The sequence below is a fragment of the Pseudorca crassidens genome, chromosome 3, assembly GCF_039906515.1.
Source record: "Pseudorca crassidens isolate mPseCra1 chromosome 3, mPseCra1.hap1, whole genome shotgun sequence".
Lineage (NCBI taxonomy): Eukaryota > Metazoa > Chordata > Mammalia > Artiodactyla > Delphinidae > Pseudorca > Pseudorca crassidens.
This window is the reverse complement of record NC_090298.1, coordinates 146,550,439-146,574,606: the sequence shown is the minus strand read 5'-3', so window position 1 is coordinate 146,574,606 and position 24,168 is coordinate 146,550,439. Positions and strand designations below refer to the sequence as shown.

The following is a 24,168-nucleotide window of genomic DNA, read 5'->3' as shown; positions in this document are numbered from 1 at the left end:
TGGGTCTTGAGGCAGCCAGCCCTGGCTTCACAGTCTCCTCTGACATTCACTAGCACAGTGACCTTTCCGTGAGTTCTGTTTCCTCAACACAATGCAGGGGTTAACCTGCCCATCTCACAAGGCCACCGTGAGGATAGAGCAAGAAGATCTGTGGGAAAGTACCTAACACATTCCTTGGCACATGGAGGTCCTCGGGAAGTTTTCATTTCCTGGCTACGTGACCTGCTTAACAGGCCTAGACCCTCAGATACATGGCGTGGTCAGGGGGAGTGTGTCGTCGAGGATGTCCTTCCTGGCAAAGTCAGGACAAGGACAGGGTGAGGACAGTCCTGGGGATCCCCAGATATGCAGCTCAGGGTGGACCAGCTATATTTCTGCTCTGGTGAACCACCCTCTAAACAAGTCCTCAGCCTTTATTTGGGCTGGATTTAAAATGTGATCCTTCAAAATGAAGTCACTCCTGGATGACATTCAGGGGGCAGGAGCTGAAACGGAAAGGTGTGGGAAGAGGCTGCTCCCCACAGACGTGGAGAAAATGCTGTAACTGACGCCCCACAGGACAGAAAAGCTGGGCTGGGAGGAGGTGAGCCTTTTGGGTTGTCTGCCTCTCACCTACCCCATCTGTTTCCCCAGGTATTTCTACTTCAGCCCCTCTCTGCATAAGCAGCTCCTCAACATGAGGCACAGTCTCCACTTGACCTTCCTGTGTCTGAGTCTCCTCACTGGAAGGTGAGCTTTGCTACCCCACGGTGGCTTTGAGCTGAACTGCTTTGGGTTTTGCATGTGGTGGGAGGGGCAGCAGCGCTTTCTACTTAGCAACGGTGAGACAGAACGTCAGGCCTTCACCTCCCTGATGCACCAGGACAAATGCAACTTCTTGCCAGTTATTCTATCTGGAGAAGTCAAGCTTCCAAAAGGGTCATAGATGGATGAACCCCTTGGGTTTGGGGGGGAAGGTGCTTGGAGTGTTCCCAAATTAGCATGACACTGTGATATATAGCAAATGGGTAATAAAATGGAGTGGGATCGGGACATGTATTAATTCAGCAGCTGAAAATCAGAGATTTCTCTTTGGGGAAGTTACTGCTCGTATCTGAGCACAACCACACACAGACATGCAAACACAAGCTCAAGTCTGTGTGTATGCATGTTTATCCACACGTAAGCAAGCTTGTGCACCGAAACCCATTTTCTTTTCCAGGATGTGTATCCAGGGGAATCAGTTTAACATCAAGGCCAGCAGAAGTGACAAGCTGTCCCTGCCTGGCTTTGAGAATCTCACAGCAGGATATAACAAGTTTCTCAGGCCCAATTTTGGTGGTAGGTCATTCTTTTTGCCTAGGACATCAATTCAAAAAGATAGGAACAGAGACAATATGCAGACAAAGGTTTCAGGAGGTTTTAGTCGACTGCGTTTTCTGACCTGCCACTGGTTAAGGAGTGGCAGTGATGGATACAGACAGCTGCCAATGATTTTTCACGCTACCTTGGAGAAAGCACTTTCTCTGGTCTCTTCACCTGCAGGATACAGAAATACTCCTCCCCACTGAGGAGGTTCCTAGAGCCCCCTCACAACCTCACACACGCTGTCCGCCTTCTGCCCACACTTCCAGTGTCATTATTCAAGGAACCCACCATGTCTCACCAGGACTACTCCACCTGGTCCTCCTGCCTCAGCCTGCTTCCTCAAGGCTAACCCTCTACTCTGTCAACTGGATGACCCCCCTGGGTCCTTTGCTGCTCAGAATACCTGCCTGCTTCCCAGCATCCTCAGCATACAGTCCAGAGCCCTTTGCATGGCACACCAGGCGCTCCCCAGCCCAGCCTCTGTCTGTCAGTCTCATCTCCCCAACTTCTCCCGACTATGCCCTGCTACAAATGTGCCCCCTGACCTCCTTGGCCTCCCTGGTCTCCGTGCTTTTTGCTGAGACTGTTTACCTGTCAAGAATGGCTTGTTCCAATTTGACTCCCTGGTGAAATGTCAGTTTTCCTTCATGTCTTAGATCAAAGGCTTCCTCCTCTGAGCAGCCCACCCAGATTCCTCCAGGCCCCATCCCCTTTCTTCACACTTTGTTTTGAACATATCTCCAAGTCATAGCCATTACCGGGTGATACTGTCACTGGCTTTATGTCTGTCTCAGCTCTAGGCTGCAGTCCCCTGGGGGAGTCTTGCTTTATTTACCTCACCAAACCCAGCAGCATCTCGGTACTTAACAGATAGCAAATTATCAATTAATATTTGTTGGAAGAATGCGGCAAGGAGGGAAAGAATGAGGCCACCACATACCTCCTCACAGGGTCTCAGCCTCTCTGTTTGTAAAATGCAAGACTGAACCAATGTGGTCACTAATGTCTTGTTACCTCGAGCAGAAACTAGTAGAAAGAGCCTTGGAGTGGAACAAACCCGAGTTTGGCTCCTTGGCTCTACTGCTGGGCAAGCATCTTAGCTTTCTGAGCCTCAGTTTCCCTTTCTGTAATTGGGGGTCACATTATCTGCCTCACAGGGAGGACTGAATGAAATGAAGTGTGTAAATACAGCATCAGGATGCAGTCTATTTTCATCCCTTTCCTTCTTGCTCCTCCCTTCAGATGATAAAATTCTCTGGTCAGATCTAGCATTAGTGGGTCAGTCCAGGTCCTCTGAGGAACAGACACTGGGAGGGGATTATCCGTGCAAGATATTTATTGGGGCCATATCTGTGACAAAATATGGGGCAGAAAAAGGAGGAAGCTGGAGAACTGTCAGACCACAATGCAGGTCTGACCCCAGTGGAAGGAGGGAGGGAGGGAAGGAAGGCTGGTGGAGGAGTCTTAGACTACAGTGCGATTCTAAGTGTGTTTGCAAAGGCCACCAGGGAGTTCTTGAGCTAAAGTTCCCATCAGAGGAGTCTCCCATCTCTGTGCCTCCCAGGAACAGGGCTGCCTTAGTATTCCTGCCATGCTCAGTCCCTGGTGGGATGCAGCCCATGGGAAGCATGGCCTCCAAGCAAGTGTGGTGGAAGATTTCAGAGCACAGCAGCTAGGGCCAATCACACCCCCTTCGGTTGGAGATCTGAGAGACGCAGCTTCCTGGCCACACAATTAGGATTTGAGGTCCTTATGTTAAGGGACCTTGGGGGGCTTCAACCTCCTCTGGTTTTCCCAGGAGCAACTGAACACTAATGACAAGCACATGAGTCTCCACATCTGGTTGGCTCCACTCAACAATTTCTCTGCCTCCCAGATCCCAAACAATTAGGCCAGGACACTGCCTTTTTTTTTTTTTTTTTTTTTTTGCAGTACGCGGGCCTCTCCCTGCTGTGGCCTCTCCCGTTGCGGAGCACAGGCTCCGGACGCGCAGGCTCAGCGGCCGTGGCTCACGGGCCCAGCTGCTCCGCGGCATGTGGGATCCTCCCGGACTGGGGCACGAACCCGTGTCCCCTGCATTGGCAGGCGGACTCTCAACCACTGCGCCACCAGGGAAGCCCAACACTGCCCTTTTTGTTGCTTGCTCACGGGCCAACAAGGTACAGAGTCCTAGGGCAAGGTGCCCATTCTGAGCCTGGAGTGGACCTAAGGGGACGTGAGGCCCAGATCCACCTGGGGCAAAAATGGGGCAAGGGGTCATCAGTCAAAAGGAGGGGAAGGCACAACCCCCACCCCTTGTCACGAGCCTGTGGCACGCTGCCTTCTACAGAACCTACATTTACAAGGCAGCCTCGAGGCCCACGGAGGGACTGTTGCTCTCCGTAATGTCTGTCCACCCAGTTCTCGGACCCTGATGTCCTTGAGTGACAAGACCTCTACAGGGTTTTTCAGGGACTGAGCTGGACAGCACAGGTTTGCAAGCAGGCCCTCCTGAACTCTGCCCAGAACCTGGCTTTGACCTCTTTCCTAGGAGAAAGCTGCCCTCTGGTGGCACAGCTAACTTTTATAACTCAAGGGGAAGAAGGAGCAAACTCCGGTCTATAAAAAAGCCAACTGAAGGAAGGCCTAGACTAGACTACCTAGAAACAAACTAAACAAACAAACAAAAACCCACACTGAGGCTGGAGCTCTTGTGTGTTTTCCATTCTCCATGTTTCTTAAGGGGCGGGGAGGGGGGCAACCAACACTGACCCACTGCCCACTGTGTTCCAGGCATATAAGATAGATCCTGTAACCTTCCCAACCCAACCCTTGCTGGCTAGCATTAGTAGCTCTATTTTACAGGTAAGAAACTGTAGAACAGAGAAGTTTAGCAATTTGTTCAAGGTCACACTGCTATGATGTGGCCAGCAGAGGTTTCAAACACTCTGACTCTAAGATCCTCTTCTTAACACTGCACCTTGCTGCCTTGAGGGGCAGAAAGCCACTTAGCACCATAACTCCTTCAGCACCCTCCAGTGTCTGCCCTCAAAGATCTCCCCCTTTCCCACCAAGTATTAACACTAAGTATTAAGTTAATTATTGTTAATTGCTTTGGCTTTAAAACTCCACTTCCAAATTCTTACCTATATATCCTGTGGCTTGGTTTCCTTCAATCGATCATTAGGCTGCTCTGTCTGATTCCCCCCAGTTTGCTGTTTCTAAGCGTCCTTTGAATTTGATCTCTCCTTTTCCTGGTTAACGCGTTGTCAGTTTCCAGAGGCGTCCCCAGTTATCTTGCAAGTGAATGCTACTCTATCTGTTAACCTGGTGAGGAAAGTTTTTGCTTTTCCAGAATTAGCTAAGATCACCGGAGGAGAGGGGAAGGGAAGGGAAATGCTGTTTACTAAGTGCCTGGTAGGATGTGACAGGAACAATGCTGGGGACTTTGTACAGATAATTATTTCTGAGCACCTTCTAGATGTCCAGCCAGGCGGGCACTTCATGTCCATTCTCTCTTGCCACCACCCTGCAAAGAAGCTGTCACACACCTAGTCTCATTTAACCCTGTCCATGACCCTCTGATGTCATTAGCATTATATTCAAACCTTCAGGTGAGAAAACTGCAGTTCTGAAGGACCTGGTAACTTTTCCCACATCGAAACTCACGTCTTTCTGACTCCTGGGCTTTTGTTCCACATGTCCAGCCTAAGGAGGAGTAAACGTCCCTGGCCTGGCCTGGCCGCCGAGTATCGTGGCTCCCAAACCTCAGTCCTGAGAGCTAAGACAGGCCCTCTCAGGAGTTTGGCCCATCTGCTGGGACTCCAGGATTGAGGCCCGACATCTGCACACCAGATGAAACGTGGACAGCTCTGCAATTCTAAATAGTTTAGGGTTCTTGGAGCATAAAGGAGGTGGAGGAGAGTGTCAGGAGGTGAGCGGGAGCTCAACCATGAGCAGTCTTGAATGCCATCTTGTGGTAAATTTACTTGGTTGGGGGGGGAAATATATTTGTGTACAAATTACCAAATCTCTATTACATTTCTAATGAGTCCCTTGCAAGCACCATAGGAAAAAATCTCCAAGTAAGAAGTAGCAAATACCGCTACATTCTTTAAAATATACACTAATTAATCGTGTGGTCTCTCTCTTATGTATTTAGCTAACTACATATTTGTGTATTTTTTTCATACAAAAGGGAGGCACACGCTACATAGTGGTTCCTCCTGAGATGGGGAGGATAGAAATTAACCTTTTATTTAGAAGTATTTTATATACTTCTAAATTGTTTAAAAGTTTCCAATAGGCATAATTTTCTAATATATGCTTATTTTTTAACTGTGCTAATGTAGGGTTAGGAAATCTGTTTGTGTTTCTATGGAAGTCTTTCTGGTTTTTCTTCATTCTTAGGAGAACCTGTTCAGATAGCACTGACTCTGGACATTGCAAGTATTTCCAGTATTTCAGAGAGTAACATGGTAAGTGTGGCCCCCTCATCTTCCACCCAAGGAGCCCCTCTCCTGTGTTTTATGAGGACACATGTTCTAGCTACTCAAAGCAGAACAGAGACTTACTTGGAATGGCAGAAGCTGGAGACCTATCCTGAAACTCCAGACAGTGGAAGATGCTTGTAAAACAGATCTTCTGAGTATCAGAAGGAAAGTGGATTCAAAGGCTAGGAGGGGAGAAATGAGGGAGTGGAGTTGGTGTACTTGGTGAGGGATAAAAGTGGGGGACAAGAATAAAAGTGCAGGGGGGAAGCCTGAATGTCACATGGTCCCTCACAGAGTGGGAGACAAGCTGATGAAAACCAACAATCACGTAACTGCTTTCAACCGTCCTCTCACTTAAGACAACACATTATAGATAAGGTGACACTAAAGGCAGTTTAGAGGGTCCACTGTGGACTCTGGGTAAATCCTGGACAACCTAAGCACCTTGCTCACCAAAACCTTCAACAATTTGGTGTGGCCTCTGTGATCGAGGGCAAGTAAGTTAAGACCCTGAACATGCTCCTGTGGGGCCCCCTTTTGGCAGTGGGCGTTACTATCCAGAATCAATAAGGTGCTTTGTTCTCTTATTGCTACAGGCCACCACCTCAAGACAAACTTTATTTACCCATGTCTACTGTAGTACGTGCTCTTGACCTCAGTGGAGGTGGGTAGGGGAGTAAGACTTGACCCTTTTCCTTCCCTTTTCTGAGCTTTCTCCCTCCATCCATTTCCTCCCCACCGGCTGCCCCCTCAGGACTACACAGCCACCATATACCTCAGACAGCGCTGGACAGACCAGCGGCTGGTGTTCGAAGGCGACAAGAGCTTCACTCTGGATGCACGCCTAGTGGAGTTCCTCTGGGTGCCAGACACTTACATCGTGGAGTCCAAAAAGTCCTTCCTCCATGAAGTCACTGTGGGAAACAGGCTCATCCGCCTCTTCTCCAATGGCACAGTCCTGTATGCTCTCAGGTAATTGGATACCTGCGACCTCAGGGTTGGAGGGGGAAAGAGCGGGGAGAAAAGGCAAAGGAATTCTGAACAGCGCTCGAATAACCACCTACGCTTCTCATGTGCCTGCCTTCTTAGATCCCTGTCCCCAGAGCAGCAGGGCCCTTTCTCAGTCCAGTTTGGCTCAACAAGAATCTACTGAGAATGTGTGCTCTGTGCCAGGCCCGTGCTGGACACTGCGGATATGGAGCTGAATAAGACACTGTCCTGACACAGACACATAAGGAAAGGAAGTCAGGGCGCTGGGGCCCCAAGGTGGAGAGTAGGTTAGTGATTTGGGGTGATGTTAGAGGATGCTTTCACAGGACCCTGAGCTGAATCTTAAAGAGTTAACGGAAGTTCGCCAAGAAGAGGTAAGGGGAACAGCAAGAGCAAACAGAGAGGTGATACAAAGAACTTTCCTTTCATGGGGCTCAGCGGGGTGGGCGGTGGCTTAAGAATACATCTTTACTTAGCTGAGTCATTCTTGTACAGACAGAAAAGCAAAGCATAGTCCTCCAAGCCTCACCACCCATAGTCACAGGCTCCCCTTTGCCCCTTCTACAAATCCCTGAGGCCAAAACTTCCTCCCACCCAATCGTTCATCGAGCCGCTGGTTGGCAGGAACAGGGAAGATGCCCCCAAAGTGCTATGTAAGGCAGCCCACAGGCGGAGGACTCATCGCTGCCTGTGCCAGGGCTGGACAAGGACTGCAAACACTGCTAGAGGCCTTCAGCAGAAGGCCAGGAACCAAATATTCATGAGGCTGGTCTTAAATCCCAAGTGAGAGGCTGAAGTTATAAAACAAGGACTGAGCTAAGCAATGAGCTGAAGTTTCGGACCATTTATCTGACACTCCTCAGCTGCACTGAGTTTTGCAAAGGTCAGCCAGAACCCCAGCACCTCTTTCAAGAAGTCCAATAGACCTCTCCCTCCACCCCAACTCCAGTCCGTATTAAGGTGCCCCTTCCTCGTATTCCCACAGCACGTGTGTGTGTGTGTGTGTGTGTGTGCATGTGCGTGTGTGTCTGTCTGTATTACGGCACATAACACAGCATCCTGTACAAGGATTACAAGTGATGGATGATGATTAATAGCCTGGCTCTAGAGTCAGACAGATTTGGGGGCAAGTTCTTGCTCTGTGACCTTAGGTAAGTTACTTGACTCTCTGAGCTCCAGTTTCCTCAGCAGCAAAAGGAGAATAATAATATTTCCTACCTAGTAAAGCTACTTTAAAAATTCAAAGGGATAATTCATGCGAAGCATTTTGCATAGGCACGGACTCCTTATGGGTCTCTCCTGAAGAATAAGTTTCAAAACTGAATGAAAAAGCATCTCAAACAAGCCAGTGAATTATTCTGTTCTGCAATGTTGTTGCAAGTTTGCCTCTGAATTGCCAACATTCCAACTTCCTCCACTCTGGACCCCAAGCTTTAACTGAGTCTCACAGGTGTCACTTAGCACAGAAAAACTCAGGACTGCTTTGAATGTAGGCACCAAGTCACACATTCACTGTAAGAGTCAAGGTGAAAGTTCTCTTGGAGTGGCCCTTAAGAGGGAGTGTATACTTTCTATAGCATCCTCATAACACTCTCTATGAATCCATCATTTTTCCTTTCTTAGAATCACAACAACCGTTGCATGTAACATGGACCTGTCTAAATACCCCATGGACACACAGACATGCAAGTTGCAACTAGAAAGCTGTGAGTATATATCGTGTGGGCCCCTTAGATGATTTTCTGGGGTGACTCAGATCTGTGCTTTCATGAAGAGTGTCCTATACCTAGTGGCCTTTCTCTCCTTGATGTTGATTACAATGGGTTCAGACCTTCTGGGTGTACATCCAGAGAGATCTGGAGACCGCTCAAAACCAAACCTTACAGTATTACATCTTTGGGAGAGGACCACTGTGCATTGGCACCAAATATTTCCACCTAAAAGTGGATAAGACAGCCAAGCAAACAGGGGTCAGTAGGACTAGGAGGGGGCCTCAGAATCTGCTAACTCATGGAAGCCAGAAAGAACACAGCAGAAGTTAGAAATGGCAAGTATACAAAACAATCACTGACATTTATTGCAAGACTGCTTCCACCTTCTAAAATAAATTGTTTTGATATATATATAAAGCTTAATCTAGTAATGTCAGCAAGTGGGCATCTAAACTGCAGTCTGGGGATTTTCTTGTGATGAGGAAGGAGGTTTTACTCTAAGTTGATGTGTGTCAAATGAACTCCTGGCACCGTGAGTGATCTCCATGATTCCTTAGTAAACCACTCTGAAATGCCCACCATGGGGAGGTGGCACCAGTGATACGTGTTCTGAGAAGAAAATGCCGCATATAGGAGTTATCAAGGTATCAAGGCATGGCTCGTGCAAGAAGGAAAAACTACAGTCAAGTGCTGGAAACCACTGGGCACTTCTTACATAAGGACACAAGTGGCCAACATCCAAGAAACACAACCATTATGAGGCAGCGTTTTTCAGAGGTAGACATTTAATTAAAGACTCAGGCAGGCAGATTAATTACCTTATTGATTAAATGCATGCAAAACCTTCTTGAAGCAATACAGCTGTTTGGGGGCAGACTAAAACTTGAGGTTATCAAAAAGAGAACTCATTTTCAGCCCCACATAGAAAAAGCAATTGCCCTCCATGGATGGCTGTGCTCATCTCAAAACCCAGGAGTGAGATTCTCCTGGAAACTTCAGCACTCTGCTTGCACAAATATCGTCCCCAGTGAGCAGAGGAAGCTTTCATTGAATGTTTATCAGCAGTTATTTGGGTACAGAAACCTCACCAAGGGCATTTTTCCTGAACACCATCCCTAGACAAGAATTGATACCATCCCACAATTGCCCATATCCACTCAGGGACAGAGCAGTGAGAATGTAATGACTGTGAACATTTACCAGTTGTAATAGCAAAGTATCTAAGTAGAGGCTTGTACAACTTACTTTTTTAGATATGTTTTTTCTTTGGGATTCTAGGCCTATTTGGACAGCTGGCTTCAGTAAATGAGGGCGTGCTTCCAAGGGAAAGTGCACAGACAATTTTTACCTGGAAATCCTCTAAGAGCTCATGACTACTTCTCCCCCCTATGGAGGCGGAGATAACCACTGACAGACAGTGGATACCATAGGTTAAGACTTAACAAAATGTTAGTCCCAACACTGGCATCCCACTTCTCAGTAGCCTTGGAGAATGAAGTTCCAGGTTTAAGATCACAGGTACCAGAATCACTGGGCTTTTCCATTCACTAGCTGGGTGACTTTGGGTGAGTAGAATTAACCTCAGTTTCCTCATCAGTGAAGTAGGAAAAATAATAGTATTTGACTCAAAGAGTTATTTTTAACAGCTTTATTGAGGTATAAATTACATACCATAAAATCCAACCATTTTAAGTGTACAATTCAAAGGTTTTTAGTAAATTTTCTGAGTTGTGCAGCCGTTACCACATTCCATTGTTAGAACATTTCCATTACCCCAAAGAGACTCCTAATGCCCATTTACAGTCACTCCCTATTGCCACCACCAGCTCCCAGACCACCACTAATACACCTTTTGTCTCTATGAATGTGTCTTTTCTAGATATTCCATATAAATGGACTCATACCACATGTGGTCTTTTGCATCCGGCTTCTTTCACTTAGCATAATGTTTTTTAGTTCATATATGATGAAGCATATATCAGTACTTTAAGTACTTTATTCCTTTTTACTGCTTTATTCCTTTTTATTCCAGACAAAAGAATACAAGTAGTACAAGTCTCTTTGGCTTGTTTCCGCCTTTCACCTGTTATGAATAACACTGCTGTAACATTTGTGTACAGGTCCTTTTGTGGACATGATTTGATTCTGTTGGACAGATACTTAGGACTGAAATGCTGGGTTAAATTTATGTTTAAGTCTTCAAGAAACTGTCAAACTGTTTTCCAAAGTGGTTGCACCATTTTACATTTCCACCAGCAATGTTCCAGCTTCTCCACATTCTCACCATCTGTTGCTGTCTGTCTTTTTAATTACAGCCATTCTAGTGGATGTGAAGTGGTATCTTACTGTGGTTTTGATTTGCATTTCCCTAATGACTAATGATTTGAGCATCTTTTCATGTGCGTATTAACCATTCATCTATCTTCTCAAAGGTATCATTTGAGGATTAAATGAGATGATAATGTTGTAAAGCACTTAGAAAGGTAATTGCTTACTAAATGATAGATATTATTATTATCATCATCCATGGGCTTTGGTATTCAACTTTTTTGAGGTACAATCCTGGTTTGTTTTTCATTTGCACTGGTATCCTGAGAAACTTATGCAACCTCTCAGAATCTGATAATTTTCATGTATAAAATGGGCAAAACATTATAGTTCCTCAATTCTAAGGCACAGCATTTATTGAATAATAACATTTGAGGAAAAATGTAAGCTCTACTTTATATATATCAAGTATAAGATCCATTTCTATTTTATTTTTTTAAAAAGCTTTAAATAATGAAGAAATATGCAGGTCTACATTGCAAGCTCATGAGAACCTTAGAGACATAATGTGTAAAGGACATAAATGTTTAATAAAAGGTAGCTATTATTACCATCATCAGCTATATTGGTAAAACTGCTTTGGGATTTATCAAACACCTATGTTGACACACATCAATAATGTGGCTGGCTGAAGGTTTTTTGTTTTTGTTTTTGCATTTATGCCAATATGAAAATATGAATAGACCAACTGTAAAGTCCCTGAGAACCCCCTCCGAGGGGTTAGACTGTCCTGAAAAGCAATGTCTAGCACAGGCCTTTGTGGGTTCACAGATACATGTTCAAAAATATCATTTAAATAATGATAGAGGCCATTTCTAGTTGCTTATCATCTACCAGGTCTATACGATGCTTAGCATAGAAACGGTTCTCAGCTGATGGTGAAAAGCCCTAGCAGGTCATCTCATTCTGAGTAGACACTGCAATTACACTTGAGAAATCATGCCCAATTTTGCATGGGATCATCCTTGGACTTAGCACCATCAAGACAGAGCTTCTGTTTCCTCCATATCACAGCATTTTCCAGACCAGTTCAGTCTGCTACCTTCTGCTGATCAGGGCACTGTTTCACTTGCCAGGGGGCTATGATGGGAATGACGTGGAGTTCAGCTGGCTGAGAGGGAATGACTCTGTGCGCGGGCTGGAGAACCTGCGGCTTGCTCAGTACACCGTACAACAATATTTCACGTTAGCTACCAGATCGCAGCAGGAAACAGGTAACTCGTGGGACAAACTGCACAAAAGCAAAATAGCTGAGCTGTATTCTGAGTCAGAAGTATCATCTTTTTTCCACTTGGTCCCTTTGGGGCCCAGGAACCCCTCTGAGGTGCGGTGGGGCAGGAGGGTTTGGGCTCGGCACTTTTACCTGCTCCACACCTACTACTGAAAAGGTCCCCAAGGGGCTCACAGTCTAGTGAAGTAGATGTCAAGGAAACCAGCAGTTATGATGCTGCAGGAATACTATGACAGAGAAAGGCACAAGAAGAGGATCCTGGGTGAGGGCATTCCCACAAATCCCCTTCTCTACAACCGCAATTTCTTTCATTGAAACTATGATGACAGTTCATGATTAACTATGTTTTGGTGAACAACAGATGGCTTCATGTGAATATAGTGAAGTTAAACATCCCACAGGGAAACCACTCTGCTAGGTGAGCAGGGATGATTTCCTATCCCTTGTTCACCCTATCAGGAAATTATACACGACTGGTCTTGCAATTTGAGCTTCAGAGGAATGTCCTGTATTTCATTTTGGAAACTTATCTTCCTTCCACTTTCCTGGTGGTGTTATCCTGGGTTTCGTTTTGGATCTCCCTTGATTCAGTTCCTGCAAGAACCTGCATTGGTAAGTAGCTCCAACGGGAGATTTCTAAGAACTGGGTTATTAGGTCCTTATTTTTTTTTTACCTTCTACCATTGTTTTCATTGATATTCCCAGGGCAGTTCCAGGAGCTGGTTTCTTGAGAGACTCTTTTACAGAGAGAGAAAGAGAGACCGAGAGACTATTTTAGGAATAATGCATTTTTAAACTTGTGTTTGACAGTGACAGATAAGGGAGAATTGTGATTCGATGGCCTATTGTCTGTTATTTTGTTTACTGAACTCCTCCCTCCAGTGAGAAGACAGAAGGTGAAACATTTAGAAAATCATATCACTCATATCTGTATAAAATAGACAAATCAACCCTTTTTCAGAAGGCCACAGACTTTTCAGAATGAGCTATGCTCCATTTCTGAGTCCTATCCTCACCTTGCCAAGTCTTGAAGGGAGACAGTCTGCCACGGGGTGATGGAAGGTTCACTGCCCACTGACGTGGGTACATTGCTTACTTTTTTTCCCAGGAGTGACCACTGTATTGTCAATGACCACACTGATGATTGGGTCCCGCACTTCTCTTCCGAACACCAACTGCTTCATAAAGGCCATTGACGTGTACCTGGGGATCTGCTTTAGCTTCGTGTTTGGGGCCCTCCTGGAATATGCAGTTGCCCACTACAGCTCCCTACAGCAGATGGCAGCCAAAGATAGGGTAAGAATTTTGAGGGCCCTATATATGATTCATCACCTGTGACATATACTGGTCTGTAGAGATGACCTGGACCTGGTTCCCGACCCCCAGTGATTCAGTTTGCACCAGTGATTCTCATCCTTGTTCAGTTGGGGGAATCTGGAAGTCATGACACCTTTTAAAAAAGACTGCTCTTTTCACCAAATACAGTGAGATATTAATATGTTTAAATTTCCAGCAGAAAATAACGGTGTTATGTGTATGCAACATAAAATCACAACCACAAGAAAAAGCATCCATGAAAAACCCAGTATCAAACCTAACATGATCGCTGCTTATGTTTCAGATTAATATGTATTTAATATTTATTCATTTGTCACATTTTTGTTTTCCTAAATTATACAAGTAATGGTTTACTGAAAAATGTATGGAAAAATTAAATTGTGGCAAATTTCGTAATTAGCATATTTTTCTGCTAACAGGGAAAGACTTATTATCTGACTTAGCTGTGAAACACCATGGTCCAGCTCTCAGAATAATAATAATGATTATTATCAATTGAGCATGTATGTGCCAGACACAGTCACAAGCTCTTTGAAAATATTATGTCATTTAAAATGCTCGTAACAACCCAGTAAGGCTATCTCCATTTCTATAGTTGTGGGATTCAAGTATGGAAAGATAAGTGACTTATCCAAGGGGACACAGACAGTAAGAGGCAGAGCTGGGATTCGCACCAGCCAAATCTGCTTGGCTCCAAAGCCTGACACTTACCTGTTATTCCCACTTGAAGTGGGCAACGGGCCATGCCCTTAACTATTATTCTCTGCAGGCCTACGGAACCCTGGGATTCTTTGGAAGCCCAATTTGATAGACGTTAGCATACTAAAGCTCCTGTTAACAGGCAAAAAAATGATACGGATCCAGGGCAGAAGAGCTGCCCTACTTCAGCAAAGTGCCAGGACTGCACAGGGTCCAATGGTGAGGAAATGAGGATTCAGAATAGCCCAAAGATCCAGTTGCCTTTTCTCTTGTGTTTAACTATTGTGAACAAGGTTTCACAATTATATTACTCAAGTACCAAAGGCAAATGATCATATGTGCCAGCCAAAGAATAGGTATTTCATTTATTTTACTCCCTGTAGGCTTTCTTTTTTTAAAAATTATTTATTTTTTAAATTAAATTTATTTTTTAATTGAAGTAGAGTTGATTTACAATATTATATTAGTTTCAGGTGTACAGCATAATGGCTCGGTATTTTTATACATTATACTCCATTAAAAGTTATTACAAAATAATAGCTAATATTCCCTGTTCTGTACAATATATCCTTGCTGCTTATCTATTTTATACACAGTAGTTTATATCACCTTATCCCATACCCCTATCTTGCCCCTTCCCCTTTCTTTTTTTTTTTTTTTTTTTGCGGTACACGGGCCTCTCACTGTTGTGGCCTCTCCTGTTGCATAGCACAGGCTCCAGACGCACAGGCTCAGTGGCCGTGGCTCACGGGCCCAGCCGCTCTGCGGCATGTGGGATCTTCCCGGACCAGGGCACGAACCCGTGTCCCCTGCATCGGCAGGCGGACTCTCAACCACTGCGCCACCAGGGAAGCCCACCCCTTCCCCTTTCTTTCTCCCCTCTCATAGCCACTAGTTTGTTTTCTATATCTGTGAATCTGTTTCTGTTTTGCTATTTACATTCATTTGTTTTATTTTTTAGATTCCACATATAAGTGATACCACACAGTATTTGTCTCTCTGTCTGACTTATTCCACTAAGCATAATATTCTCTAGATCCATCCACATTACTGCAAATGACAAAATTTCATTCATTTTTATGGCTAGCTAATATTTCATATATATATATATATATATCACATATTCTTTATCCATTTGTCTGTCGAGGGACACTTGGGTTGCTTCCATATCTTGGCTATTGTAAATAGTGCATCTGTGAACATTGGAATACATGTATCTTTTTGAATTAGTGCTTTCATTTTTACCTGGATATATACCCAGGAGTGCAATTGCTAGATCATATGGTAGTTCTATTTTCAGTTTTTTGAGGAACCTCCATACTGTTTTCCACAGTGGCTGCACCAACTTACATTCCCACCAACAGTGTACAAGGATTCCCTTTTCTCCATATCCTAGCCAATATTTGTTATTTGTAGACTTTTTGCTGATAGCCGTTTTGACAGATGTGAGGTGATATCTTATTGTTGTTTTGATTTGCATTCTTCTAATAATTAGATATGTTGAGTATCTTTTCATTTTCCTGTTAGTCATCTTTTTGTCTTCTTTGGAAAAATGTCTGTTCAGGTCCTCTGCCCATTTTTTTGATTGGGTTGTTTGTTTTTTTTGATATTGAGTTGTATGAGCTGTTTATATATTTTGGGTTTTTTTTGTTGTTTTATTTTGTTTTTTTAGTTTACTTTTTTAAAAAATTAATTAATTTATTTTAGGCTGCATTGGGTCTTCGTTGCTGTGTGCAGGCTTTCCCTAGTTGTGGCGAGCAGGGGCTATTCTTCATTGCCGTGCGCGGGCTTCTCATTGCCGTGGCTTCTCTTGTTGCAGAACATGGGCTATAGGTGTGTGGGCTTCAGTAGCTGTGGCTCGCAGACTCTAGAGCGCAGGCTCAGTAGTTGTGGCGCACGGGCTTAGTTGCTCCGCAGCATGTGGGATCTTCCCGGACCAGGGTTTGAACCTGTGTCCCCTGCATTGGCAGGTGGATTCTTAACCACTGTGCCAGCAGGGAAGTCCCTGTTTATGTATTTTGGATACTAACCCCTTGTTGTTCATATCATTAGCAAATATTATCTCCCATTCAGTAAGTTATCTTTTCATTTTATTGATAGCTTCCTTTGCTGTGCAAAAGCTTTTAATTTTAGGTCCCACTTGTTTAATTTTTGCTTTTGTTTCTTTTTGTCTTAGGAAAGTGATCCAAAAAATATTGCTATGATTTATGTCAAAGAGTGTTCTGCCTATGTTCTCTTCTAGGAGTTTTATGGTTTCAGGTCTTACATTTAGGTCTTTAATCCATTTTGAATTTGTTTTTGTGTATGGTGTGACAAAATGTTCTAATTTCATTCTTTTAAAGCTGTACAGTTTTCCCAGCACCACTTATTGAAGTAACTGTCTTTTCTCCATTACATATTCTTTTCTCCTTTGTCATAGATTAATTAACCATAGGCAATTCTGTTCTGTCCTATTGATCTGTGTGTCTGTTTTTGTGCCAGTGCTATTTTGATTACTGTAGCTTTATAATAGCATAGTCTAAAGTCAGAGAGGGTGATACCTCAAGCTTTGTTCATTTTTCTCAAGATTGCTTCGGCAATTTGGGGTCTTTTTTTGTTCCATATGAATTTTAGGATTATTTGTTCTAGTTCTGGGGAAAATGTCATGGGTTATTTTGATAGTGATTGCATTAAATACATAGATTGCTTTAGGTAATATGGACATTTTAGCAATATTATGTCTTCCAATTCATGAACATGGGATATCTTCCCATTTCTTTGTATCATCTTTAGTTTTCTTCATCAGTGTTTTATAGTTTTCAGAGTATAGGTCTTTCACCTCCTTGGTTAAGTTTATTCCTAGGTATTTTACTCTTTTTGATGCCATTTTAAATGGGATGGCTTTCTTGCTTTCTCTTTCTGATAGTTCATTATTGGTGCATAGAAAAGCAACACATTTCTGTATATTAATCTTGTATCCTGCAACTTTACTAAATTAATTAGTTCTAATAATTTTGGGGTGGAGATTTTAGGGTTTTCTATGTAAAGTATCATGACATCTGCAAGTAGTGACAGTTTTACTTCTTCTCTTCCAATTTGGATGTCTTTTATTTATGTTAAATAGAAGTGGTAAGAGTGGGCATCCTTATCTTGTTCCTAAATTTAGAGGAAAGTCTTTCAGCTTTTCATCATTGAGTACGATGTTAGCTGTAGGTTTGTAAAAATTGACCCTTATTATTTTGAAATATGTTCCTTCTATACCAACTTTGATGAGAGTTTTTATCATGAATGGATGTTTTATCACATGCTTTTTCTGCATCTATTGAGATGATCATGTGATATTTATCATTCCTTTTGTTAATGTGGTGTATTACATTGATTGATTTGCAAACACTGAACCATCATTGCATCCCTGGACTAAATCCCACTTGATCATGGTATATGATCCTTTTTATATATTGTTGGATTTGGTTTGCTAATATTTTCTTGAGGATTTTTGCATCTATATTCATCAGAGATATTGGGCTGTAATTTTTTTTGTAGTGTCTTTGCCTGGTTTTGGTATCAGGGTAATGGTGGCTTCATAAAATGAATTTGGGGGTGTCCTGTCCTCTTCAGTTTTTTTGGAATAGTTTGTGAAGGATAGGTATTAGCTCTTCTTTATATGTTTGGTAGAATTCCCCTGTGAAGCAGTCTGATCCTGGACTGTTGTTTCCTGGGAGGTTTTTTAGTTTAGTTTTGTTTGTTTGTTTTTTACAAATTCAATTTCACTACTAGTGATCGGTCTGTTCAGATTGTCTGTTTCTTCTTGATTCAGTCTTGGCAGGCTGGATGTTTCTAGAAATTTGTCCATTTCTTCTAGGTTGTCCAATTTGTTGGCATATAACTGTAGTATTCTCTTATGATTTTTTGTATCTCTGTGGTATCAGTTGTTATTTCTCCTCTTTCATTTATTTTATTTGGGTTTTCTCTCTTTTCTTCTTGGTGAGCTTGGCTAAAAGGTTTATATCAATTTTGTTTATCTTTTTAAAAAACCCAGCTCTTTGTTTCGTTGATCTTTCCTATTATTTTTTTGGCCTCTATTTTATTTATTTCCTCTCTGATCTTTATTATCTCCTTCCTTCTGCTAAATTTAGGCTTTGCTTGTTCATCTTTTTCTAATTCCTTTAGATGGTAGATTAGATTGTTTATTTGAGATTTTTCTTGTTTCTTGAGAAAGGCCTGTATTGCTATAAACTTCGTTCTTAGAACTGCTTTTGCTGCATCCCATAGATTTTGGAAAGTTTTGTTTCCATTTTCATTTGTCTTGAGGTATTTTCTGACTTCCTCTTAGATGTATCCATTGACCCATTGGTTTTCTAGTGGCATTTTGTTTAGTCTTCAAATGTTTTTGTTTTTTTCCAATTTTCTTCCTGTAATTAGTTTCTAGTTTCATACTGTTGCGGTTGGAAAAACTGCTTGATATAATTTCTGTCCTCTTAAATTTACTGAGACTTGTTTTGTGACCTACCATATGATCTATCCTGGAGAAAGTTCCATGTGCACATGAAAAGAAGGTTTATTCTCCTGTTTTGGGATGGAATGTCCCATAGATATCTATTAACTGTTCTAATGTGTCATTTAAGACCACTGTTTCCTTACTGATTTTCTGTCTGGATGATTTGTCCATTGGTGTAAATGGGGTGTTAAAGTCCCGCATTATTATTGTATTACTGTCAATTTCTCCCTTTATGTCTGTTAGTATTTGCTTTATATATTTTGGTGCTCCCATATTAGGTGCATTTATGCTAACGAGTGTAATATCCTCTTCTTGTATTGATCCCTTTATCATTATATAATGCCCTTCTTTGTCTTTCATTATGGACTTTGTTTTAAAGCCTATTTTGTTTGATATGAGTATTGCTACCCTGGCTTTCTTGTCATTTCTGTGTGCATGAAATATCTTTTTCCATTCCTTCACTTTCAGTCTGTCTGTATTTACCTCGTTTGTAGGCAGCATATAGGTGGGTCTTGTTTTTTAATCCAATCAGCCACCTTATGTCTTTTGATTGAAGCATTTAGTCCACTGACATTTAAAGTAACTACTGATAGGTATGTAGTTATTACCATTTTATTACCTCTTTTCCAGTTGTTTTTCTGGTTCTGCTCAGTTCTTCTCTTTTTGTTTCTTGCCTTGCGGTTTGATGATTTCCTTTAATACTATGCTTATGTTCCTTTCTTTTTAGTTTTTGTGTATCTATTGTAGGTTTTTGACTTGTAGCAACCATGGAGTTCATATATATTGACCTATAACTATACCTACTTGTTTTAAACTTGTAGTCACTTAAGTTCAAACACACTGTAAAAGATCTACATTTTTTACTCCCCTCCCCCACATTTTGTGTTTCTGATGTCATATTTTACATCTCATGTTTATCCTTCAACTGTTTTTTGCAGTTATAGTTGCTTTTACAATTTTTTGTCTTTTAATCTTCGCACTGGCTTAAGTGGTTGGTCCTCAATTCTTACTATATATTTGCCTTTCCTAGTGGGATTTTCCCTTTCCTCTAGATTCTTCTTTTCCACTTAGAGAAGACTCTTTAACATTTCTTCTAGGGTAGGCTTATTATTGATTAATTGTTTTAGTTTTTGCTTGTCTTAGAAGTTCTTTATCTCTTCTTCAATTCTAAATAATAATCCTGCTGGGTAATATAACCTAAGTTGCTGGTTCTTCCCTTTCAGCACATTGAATATATTATACCACACCCTTCTGGCCTGCAAAGTTTCTGCAGAGAAATCAGCTGATAGCCTTATGTGGGTTCCCTTGTATATGATTCTTTGTTTTTCTCTTGTTGCCTTTAGAATTCTCTCTTTAACATTTGGAATTTTAATTATGTCATGGTGTGAGTTTGTTTGAGTTCAGTTTGCTTGGGACCCTCTGTGTTCCCTGTACCTGGATATTTGGTCCTTCTTTGGGTTTGGGAAGTTTTTAGTCATAATTTCATCAAATACATTTTCCATCCCCTTCTCTTTTTCTCTTCTCCTTCTGGGACCCCTATAATGTGAACACTGATGCACTTGATGTTATCCCAGATATCTCTCAAACTATTCTAATTTTTTAAAATTTGTTTTTCTTTTTGCTGTTCTGATTGGGTAATTTCCATTTTCTATCTTCTAGACCACTTCTGCATTTTTCTGTATCAGTTAGTCTGCTTCATTCCTTCTAGTGTGAGGTTTTTTTTGTTTTGTTTTGTTTTGTTTTTGCGGTACGCGGGCCTCTCACTGTTGTGGCCTCTCCCGTTGTGGAGCACAGGCTCCAGACGCACAGGCTCAGCGGCCATGGCTCACGGGCCCAGCTGCTCTGCGGCATGTGGGATCTTCCCAGACCAGGGCACGAACCCGCGTCCCCTGCATCAGCAGGCGGACTCTCAACCACTGCGCCCTAGTGTGAGTTTTATTTCAGTATTGAATTCTTCATTTCTGATTGGGTCTTTTTTTTTCTTTGGCCACACCATGTGGCCTGTGGGATCTTAGTTCCCTGACCAGGGATTGAATCTGGGCCCCCAGCAGTGGGAGCATGGAGTCTTAACCACTGGACCACCAGGAAATTCCCAAGATTGCGTCTTTCTTTATATTTTTTTAGTTCCTTGTTAAAATTCTCACCACGTTCATCTATTCTTTTCCCTAATTCAGTTAACATTCTTATTACCAATGTTATGAATTCTTTATCTGGTATTGTTTATTTCTGTTTCATTATTTATTTTTTCGGGGGTTTCTCTTGCTCTTTCAACTGAGACCAGTTCCTTTGCCTTTTCATTTTGCTTAAATGTCTCTGCCTCTATGAGTTTAGGTGAAAGAGTTACCTATTGCAGTCTTGCATGAGCATCCTTATGTGGATGTGTCCCTATACAGAGCACATGTGCCCATTGCTTTTGCTGGATTTGGTGTTGACGCATGTCATGTCTTTCCTCAGGGTGTGCTGGCAGCTATCACCTTCTGCCACCTTCTGCTGGAAGAAGGTGGGACTGGAAATGGAGGGCCTAGAGCTAGAGCCTGTTGTGAAGTGTGACTTCCCTTCTGCTCAGTGGCCATCACCACCCTATTGGTGGTGGGATCTGCTCCCAAGGAGCTGGAGCAGAAGCCCTGAGGGTTGGGCCCATGCTGGCTCTGTCCCCTTTAAATGTATGTTTTCCCCTCTCCCAGCACTGGGGAAGTGCTGAAGCAAGGGAGGCCTGTGGGGGCTCTCGGCTTGGGTAGGCTGCAGAGAGAGGGCCGAGTGTACTGCCCTCCGATGTACTGCCTGTGCAGGCACCAGCAATTGTTGCCCTTGCTCTGCTCAGATGAAGCCTTGAGTCCAAGTCCCCTTTGTCCTTCATAGCTGATCATTCCCCCAGCCTCTGCCACCCCTGCCCTGTCGGGGAGCCAAACAACAGGGCAAGCGGGACTTGTGTGGATGCTCTGTGTGTATGGGGTATGGTGGTGAGCTATGGTGGATCAGCCACTGTCAGAGTCCTGGGCTGCTTCTGATGTGCTGCCTGAGTAAGAGTCAACAATGGCTGCTGCCACCCCACCCAGACTCTGCCCTGGTACCAGGTTGCCTCTGTGTCCCATGGAGTTTTCTTCCCAGACCAGGTTGTCTCTGCGTACCATGGAGTTTTCTTCCAAGTCTATGTTGTCCCAGCCATGGTGGAGAATGGCAACTCCATGGGACTGCAAGGAGCATCACTATTTCTGTTTGTGTGGCAAAGTCCTTAAGACACTGCTGATTTCTATTAACTCTCATAGTCAATTATTCCCTCCTCCCAGGAATAGAACGGAATTCATCAAACACCTACTAAATGCTCTACATAATTTATGCCATTTAATCTTTCCATCAGTCTCAAGAGGTAGTATTAATGTCATCAACATTTTGCAGGCAAGGAAATTGAGTTCTAAAGGGATTAAGGTGACTAAAATTTCACAATAGTGAGAGGCAGAATGGGATTTGAACCTAGGTCAGCTAGCTTCAAGGTCTGAGCAATTAACATTTACCACACAGCCCTGCACACCTAGAATGGGCAATGGTTATTCTTCCCATTATACAAGCTGATGACCTAGGGACAGGTGCCTATAAACAGGATAATAGGACTGCCAAATCTTGCTTACCAGCCAATTTATGAGGCACTCAGTACTGGTCTCTCCTAAACCTAATTATTCAATACTAAGGCCTCTAAGTATATAAATACCCACTTACTTATTTTGCTGAGTCAAGTCTATCAATCTAACTGCCCTGTTTATGAACTAGGGGAAGGCAAAGGAAGTGGAAGAAGTCAACATCACTAACATCATCAACAGCTCCATCTCCACCTTTAAACGGAAGATCAGCTTGGCCAGCATTGAAATTTCCAGCGATAACGTTGACTACAGTGACCTGACAATGAAAACTAGTGACAAGTTCAAGTTCATCTTCCGAGATAAGATGGGCAGGATTGTTGATTATTTCACAATTCAAAACCCCAGTAATGTTGATCGATATTCCAAACTCCTATTTCCTTTGATTTTTATGCTAGCCAATGTATTTTACTGGGCATACTACATGTATTTTTGAGAGTATGCTGAATTGTTTGCATGTCATAGATCTTCAACAGAACAAAGTAATGATGTAAACGATATTCTAAACCAAGTGTGCATCCTAATCCAGTGGCGCCACAAGTGACTAAAATAACATTTGAGCATTTCTCCTCAAACAATGAACCCCCCTCCAACCATTATTTAAGCTGTGTAGAAGTCCTAGCATTACAGAATCTTTTAATAGAAACATCAACCCATTCCTTTTTTATTTTTATGAAAGATATTCCCATGGAGCCCAAGATTACAAACCTACTCAGGACTGACTGCCCAGTGGCTCCCTGGTCTGCATTTAACTCATATAAAAAATGAAAAGGAAGCTATTACGTGTATTGAGTCAAGTGTCAGAGGTTGTTTCTAAATTAATCACACATGCTATTTACTAAATCTCTACAGTGCTTATAAAATAAAATACATTGCTGCCTATTTAGGGAATAACATATTCTAGTTTTTGGTTTTGATTACAATGAAATGTGGGCTTATAAAAATAAACAAAATTGAGTTATTTGTAGTGAGGTAGATGGACCTAGAGTCTGTCATACAGAGTGAAGTAAGTCAGAAAGAAAAAAAAACAAATACCGCATGCTAACACATATATGGAATCTAAAAAAAGAAAAAAAATGGTTCTGATGAACCTAGAGACAGGACAGGAATAAAGACGTAGACGTAGAGAATGGACTTGAGGACACGGAGAGGGGGAAGGGTAAGCTGGGACAAAGTGAGAGAGTGGCATGGACATATATACACTACCAAATGTAAAACAGATAGCTAGTGGGAAGCAGCCGCATAGCACAGGGAGATCACCTCCGTGCTTTGTGACCATCTAGAGGGGTGGGATAGGGAGGGTGGGAGGGAGATGCAAGAGGGAGGGGATATGGGGATATATGTATAAGTATAGCTGATTCACTTTGTTATAAAGCAGAAACTAACACACCATTGTGAAGCAATTATACTCCAATAAAGATGTTTAAAAAAATAAAATAAAATAAAATGTGGGCTTAAGTAAATTCCCCGGAACTCAGTGCACTAAATACCAAGGTGAGTTTTTAATACAGTATTTAATGTCATAGCAGAACTGTCCCCATTTCCCAATAAGTCCAACCTTTGAAGAAAAATTTAGTGGATCAGTAATCTCAAACATAAATCTCTTGTTTCTAAGATATAATGGATTCCTCAAACTGGGAGAGCTCTGGGGCTTTATTCCGCCATTTGACATGTCTTATCATTTTACTATTATATGCAAGCCAGTCCTAAACAATGCTGAAGCCCTTTCCCCATAACATGGGAAGAAATGGAGGAACTTTTTAAAAAATTTATTCTGACTATTGTCATGAAGCCTTGCAGAATCAAGTCCAATTCTATCTGCTACTCTGACACTGCGCAACACTTTGCCAGCAGCAGATCCCCTGGATCCTTCCAAGAGGAGCTTTTATCCCTATGTTTTAATGATCAGGAATGACGCTTATTAGATAATGAGCTGTATTAC

At 42.6% G+C, this 24,168-nt stretch overlaps 1 protein-coding gene across 2 annotated transcripts; it reads left to right on the top strand.

Annotated features, from left to right (window-relative positions):
* The first annotated feature begins 676 nt into the window (after window positions 1-676).
* GABRP (gamma-aminobutyric acid type A receptor subunit pi) lies at window positions 677-22,662 on the top strand. Of its 2 annotated transcripts, XM_067730155.1 has the most exons (9): window positions 677-729; window positions 1,202-1,320; window positions 5,737-5,804; window positions 6,574-6,791; window positions 8,433-8,515; window positions 11,926-12,063; window positions 12,540-12,692; window positions 13,189-13,376; window positions 22,360-22,662. In XM_067730155.1, exons 1-9 carry the CDS (start codon window positions 677-679, stop codon window positions 22,660-22,662), a joined length of 1,323 nt encoding a protein of 440 aa, XP_067586256.1. The 2 variants fall into 2 exon arrangements, with proteins under 2 accessions (XP_067586256.1, XP_067586257.1); XM_067730156.1 differs by lacking the exon at window positions 13,189-13,376 and having other exon boundaries at window positions 22,360-22,397.
* The last annotated feature ends 1,506 nt before the right edge of the window (window positions 22,663-24,168 follow it).